Source organism: Belonocnema kinseyi, chromosome 7, assembly GCF_010883055.1.
Source record: "Belonocnema kinseyi isolate 2016_QV_RU_SX_M_011 chromosome 7, B_treatae_v1, whole genome shotgun sequence".
In the NCBI taxonomy this organism is placed as follows: Eukaryota; Metazoa; Arthropoda; class Insecta; order Hymenoptera; family Cynipidae; genus Belonocnema; species Belonocnema kinseyi.
In genome coordinates this window covers 75,239,178-75,245,199 of record NC_046663.1, presented here as the reverse complement: position 1 = coordinate 75,245,199, position 6,022 = coordinate 75,239,178, and the positions used below count along the sequence as shown (strand labels likewise).

The window sequence follows — 6,022 nt, the reverse complement described above, 5'->3', positions numbered from 1 at the left end:
AATCTCTCGAAAATACAGTTGGTGGGTAGTGGTGTTTCCTATATTTGTAGGGGGGGTGGGGGTGGCTGGGGGGTGGAGGGTAGCCTGTTTAGCTTGCAATCGACTCGGGATACTTATTAGATACTACCATGATTTTTTCAGATTTTTTGGTCCAAAAATAAATTAGGCCAAAAACCGGCCTTTCCGACCCTCCCCCTTTTATTCATTAATTCTGAATTTAAGTTACCAATTGTCATCAAATTATCAAAAATATTGTCCTTGGGTCGCTTTCATATTATTTTAGATAATAGATACTATGAAATACAACATTTTTGTAATACTCATTACTAATTTTATGTTTAAATTTAAACATTGCGTGATATAACAAAAATATTAATCTATAATTTATTAATTAAGTCTAAAATCCTTACGCATATAGATATAAGAGCAAGCATATTCCTGCTAAATTATCTCTTGCTACATAGGCTGGTAGACCGAATATTTCAAAAACTATAACTGCAAGGCCGATCGCACACTCGAAAACCTGAAATCAAAATTACTTTCATTTTGAGGTTAAAGATATGGTAATAAATCATTGTAGGGTTAGAATAGAATCGGTTTTCTTTTTACTGGGAAAAAATTCTTCTCACATGTATTCCTCTTTATCTTTTTACCAGCAGATGGGCCAAACCGATTTTGTATTTTTAGAACCACACTATCTCATTTCTTCAAGAAAAGCAAAAATATCTCGGCTTACCAGAAAGTCCCATATCAGAGCAATAGTCCAGTAAGTCACAGGATGCACTCCAGCGAGATATAAGATTCGCTTTTCTTCGGACAATCTCTCCCTAACCAACTCCTTTGCTCCTTGGGCTCCAACCAGACTAAATGCGACTAAAAGCATCAGGGCGATTCCGACATCTGCTACGTGTTGCAACCTGAAAATGAAATCATTTTCGAATTACGTTTTCTACATAATTAATTCAGGAAAAAGGCCACTCGGGTTAAATTCGTTAAAGGGTGAAGAAAACCATTATATAGTTTCTCATATTTGGATCAAATATTTATGAAAAGAATTGAAATGCTTACTTATTACGAATTAAATAGTTGCGGATATGGAAGATAGTTTGGCAAAAGTAAATGAGATCTGATTATACGACTTGATGAATATTGTTATCGAAATGAGTAGAAAAATTATTAGCATGTAAAACCCGAGGCGATATAACATGTAATGACGCGCAGGTTATGAAGTCTGTATAAAAAGTTCCGGAAAATCTATAGTTGAGCCGATTCAAAACGAAAAAAAAGTTTGATATTATTATGTGTTTTTATTAAACTTTGACTCGGGTAAACCCGGGCATACATCATAGCCACGGACTGAGTCAAGTGACTGATGAGATTAGAATGTTATAAGTTCATTCAAATAATTTAATACGATGTTTGAAACCTCCTGCGATGATGTTGTAGGTGTACAATTATTATTACAATGTATACAATTATTATTATTATTATTATTATTACACACCATTAAGCCATTTCCCTTTCGGGGTAGGCGTGACTGACTCGGTTGGGGAAAGGAGTAATGTGTGGAAGGAATAAAGAATTTTCAGATTGATCCAGAATTCTCGTGTTAGTTATGTAAATAACACGTTCGTTTCGCAACACTGCTCCAAACCAGGCTGCTGATCAATCTCTCTATCAATCACCCTAAGTGAAGATCCTCACAAGGTCGTTATGTAAGGTTCCCCACTTGGGTCCATTAGTGGCCAAGGTCTTTTGTTTCAGGCGTCATTCACTCTATTGACACTCTTTTTATTAACTATTTGCCGCTATACTTTCCTGTCCTGGCATACTTCTCTAGCTTCTTTTATGTCCATGCATTTTTTCATGCATGTTCTGGTGTTTCTGTTACTTCTAATGTCTCTTTTAACTAGGGTCTCATTCACACATTCTAACTATTCTTTCCGCGGTCTACCTCTGGGCACGCTGCCATTTACTTTACCATGATACGCTTGTTTCGTTAGTCGTTCATTTGGCATTCTCTTAACATACCCGAACCATCTTAACCGATTTCTTTCCCATGTGTCTACTAGCGTCTCTTCTGCACCACATTCTTTTAGAATTATCTCGTTACTTACTTTGTCCATCAGAGTTTTCCCGCTTATTATGCGCATGAATCTCATGTCAATTGCGTTAATTTTACTCTTATCTTTTTCTTGATAAGTCCATGTCTCGCTACCGTATCGTACAGTCAGTACAAATATAGAATTATGTATTGCCATTTTAGCTTTATTTGATATATTTTCACTTCTGATAAGGGGGCCTGCTCTACCAATAACCTTCTTACCTTCATTTATTCGTCTATCTAATTCCTCATCTATCTTCCCGTCCCTAGTAAATAAGCTACCAAGGTATACGAACTTATCAACTTGTTCAATTCTATCATCATTTAAAAAAATAGTGCATAGTGTTTTCTCACTCTTTCCTTTGAACACCATAGTTTTTGTTTTATTTGCGTTAATTTTAAGGCCCATGCTCTTCATGCTTGCATCTAGTTTATTCAACATTCTTTGTAAGTCTTCGATTGACTCTGCCAAAACAACCTTATCATTTGCGAACTATAACCCACGTACCCTTACTGTTTCGAGATCCACACCCTCTTCGTCAAAAAGAGTCATTCTTAAACACTTGTCCATAAATAATATAAATAACTATGAAGCCATATCGCATCCTTATCTAACTCCTTGAATAATATCGAAACAGTCACTCAGTTTCCCATTCACCCTTACACTCGCTTTGCTACCCGTATATATTGTTTTTATAGCTTGTAGGAGCCATCCATTGACTCCATACTCTTTCAGGACTTCCCAAAGTTTACTTCTATCTACCTTGTCAAAAGCTTTTTGTAGGTCAAGAAATGCACAGAAAACTTTTTTTCCTGCTCTCAAACTTTTTTCCGTTATTTGCTTTAAGCTAAATATTTGATCCGTACATGAGCTTCCTGGCATAAACCCACTTTGGACTTCCCAAATCTTTGCTTCTGTTATTTTCATTACCCTACGAATAATTATTTTTGAGTATATTTTATTTGCGGTACTTAATAAGTTAATCCCTCTTTAATTATTTCAGTCGCTTTTATCTCCCTTTCTTTTGTATATTGGTACGATAATCACTTTTTGCCAATCGTCTGGGACGTCTCCCATCTCGAAACATAAATTTATCAATTCGCAAAGTGTATGTGGTATGCACTCACCACCGTGTTTAAGCATTTCAGCGTTAATACCTTCTACCCCGGCAGCACCGTTTTTCAAGTTCTCAATTATATTCCTAACCTCAGTGACACAGACTTTCTCAATTGAGTTTTCTATCGCATCGTGTTGAACATCGCATTGTCTCCTAAAATAGTCTCTGAAAGCCTATTTCTCATGTTGACAAATTCTGTACTTTTGTTTCCTTTCATTTTTTTATAAAGCAGTTTCTTTCTTCCTTCAATGAATTCTTTGAATTCTCCACAAAATGTGATATATCGAAAAAATGCGATACCGCGTCCTGAGTAGTTTAATTTAAAAAATTTTTATAAAAGAAATGGTGAACGTTAGAAAACAAACTTATTTTTGTATGTGAAAAAGGTTTTGTTTGAAGAATATTTTGACTATCTGATCTAACTAGCAATCGAAAGACCTATGCATCTCTGCCTGCATATGTAACCTGCGTTTATTTATTTAAAGCATTTTGTTGAGAACGGTGGAAAAATGCATCTTATTATTTTAGCTTATTATAAGACTGATAATTAACTGTTACTAAGAGTATAGATCCTCTAGGGAGAATGGAGACATGTGGTAATCAAAACCTTTCGAAAATTATTTAAAATATTTTGAAATTTTCTAAAATATCATAAGATATAATAAAATCCTTTGAAGTTTCAAAAGTAACGGAATTCAAGAAAATCATGGACTTCAAGGAATTCATGGATTTTATCAAATTCATGGAATTCCTGGAATTTACGGAATTTGCAGAATTTAAGAAATTCTCGGAATTCAAGCAATTCGTGAAATTATTGGGATTTAAGGAAATCACAGTATCCACGTAATTAAGGGAATTCAATGAGTTCATGAAATTCATGAAACTCACAGATTTAAAAAAATTCAAGAAATTCTAGGAATTCATGCAATTTAGAGAATTCCTCCAACTTTTTTAATTGAATGATTTCGTTGAATTCCATGAAATCCGTAAACATGAATTCATTGAATACAAATTACCACGAGGCAACCTATTGTCTAAGTTCGAAGATAAAAATCTTCCATTTTTGGAACATACACTCACTTTTTATGACTCAGAAACGTAACTAAGACTCATTTAATAACTTCTGCTACAAAAACAACATATTTAAGTTTCAGGTTAGAAAAAATCAATTGTTCCCTTGGCAAATGGTTTCCTCTCTGTAATTGATTCCGTTACCCTACAAATACATTTCATTTTTATTTCAAATAGTTATAATCATATAAGAAGTCAATTATATGTAAACAAATAAAAAATGGCACATAATAAAAAATATTAATTTTTGGAATAAAGAAATTTTTCAATGAAAATTTGATCTTCCTTGTAATACATTTAATAGTCAACCCTTATAAACAAATACTTTAATTTAATTTCTCGTATTGTATGTGAAAAATGGAGCAAAACGTAAGTTTTGTCTCCTTTTTACTTAATTTTTCTATTTATTTAACTTAGTATCTTTTATATTTATTATCATGAAATCAGTTAAGTTAATGGATTTTAATGATCAAAAATTAAACAGAAGTGATCCCAATAATTAGACTCACGAGAAAAAGAGAATGAAATGACATTTTTATAAACCTTTGTTTTGGCTGAAACTTTTTAACAATTGACTGTCCTGATGAGGAGAAAATTTGTGCTTGAAATGTCGACAAATAATAAAGGATCTTCTTCAACATCCAGATTCTTTTCTTTGGATTTTTTAAGAAGTCTTTCTCCAGAATGACTTTAAAGTGCATCTTATTATTTTATCAGATTATTAGTTCGGTAATAGTACACTACTGGGTGGAATAAAAATAAAATTTTAGCATCAGTGCCACGAAAATTTTAGCTTAGGCTGAAATTACTATGGAAGTATTTTTTTTTAATACGGTATTCTTCAAAATAATTCAAATGGAAAAAACCGTTATCCGCTGCAGTGTGGCGTACCCGGAGCAATTGAGCATGAATCATTCTCTAAATAGCGTCCAATTTTCCATGAATCTGATCTCTGTTTCATGTAATGCAGCGCTTTACAAGTACCTAATATATCCAATTGGATTTCTATGAATCCTTTAAGGAATTTTTATTGAATTATTCCACAATAATTATTAAACTTCTTTATTCCAGAATCACTTAAAAAACTACAAAACTTTATAATTATGCATGATTATAATTCTGCATTTTATCCTGAATCTTTCAGAATTTATACAAAACTCTGTTCAGTTATCGCTTATATTCGCGGCTCTTGAATTATTTCCATAAGCTTTAAAAAAAACGTACTTTTTCAGGGCTGAGTTTGAATATTCAATTATTTGAAAGTAAATGTGTATATGTATTATGAAAACAGAGTATTTTAGGTTTAGAACTTATATTAAAATTTAGTTTAAATAGTGCCATCATTCTTGATTGCTGCATTAAATGAAATATGCGTAATAACGAGATTCACGCATAATCGTATTTTTAACAATTTCTCATTACGGAGGAAATGACCAGTCGTAACGATGTTTCATAAACATATATTTGTGGGCAACAATGATGGACGATAAAATATATGCTAATTTAAATTTAAATTTGACAATTTTGTTGAAATAAATTTTGATTTAACTACTTTTATTTAGATTAGATTTTAGCAAATCCACATTTGTGTCGAAACCTTTGAAAATTTGGGGTACAAAACGTGATCCTAACTAACAAGGAAACTATCCCAGGTGTCCCTCACCGATTTTGATGAAACTGCAATATGTTGTAATACATCGAAAAATAAGAGACACGTATTTTTTTTTAT

General features: G+C 32.7%; 1 protein-coding gene across 3 annotated transcripts in view; it reads right to left on the bottom strand.

The window, feature by feature from the left end:
• Nucleotides 1-6,022, bottom strand: part of LOC117177351 (ATP-binding cassette sub-family A member 12) — a 147,276-nt gene that overhangs the window by 64,549 nt on the left and 76,705 nt on the right. For all 3 annotated transcript variants that reach the window (XM_033367980.1, XM_033367981.1, XM_033367982.1), the window contains 2 exons: nucleotides 737-917; nucleotides 411-523 (listed from right to left, as the gene is read on the bottom strand). In XM_033367980.1, the coding sequence (XP_033223871.1) occupies nucleotides 411-523; nucleotides 737-917 (294 nt within the window). The remainder of the gene's footprint in view (nucleotides 1-410; nucleotides 524-736; nucleotides 918-6,022) is intronic.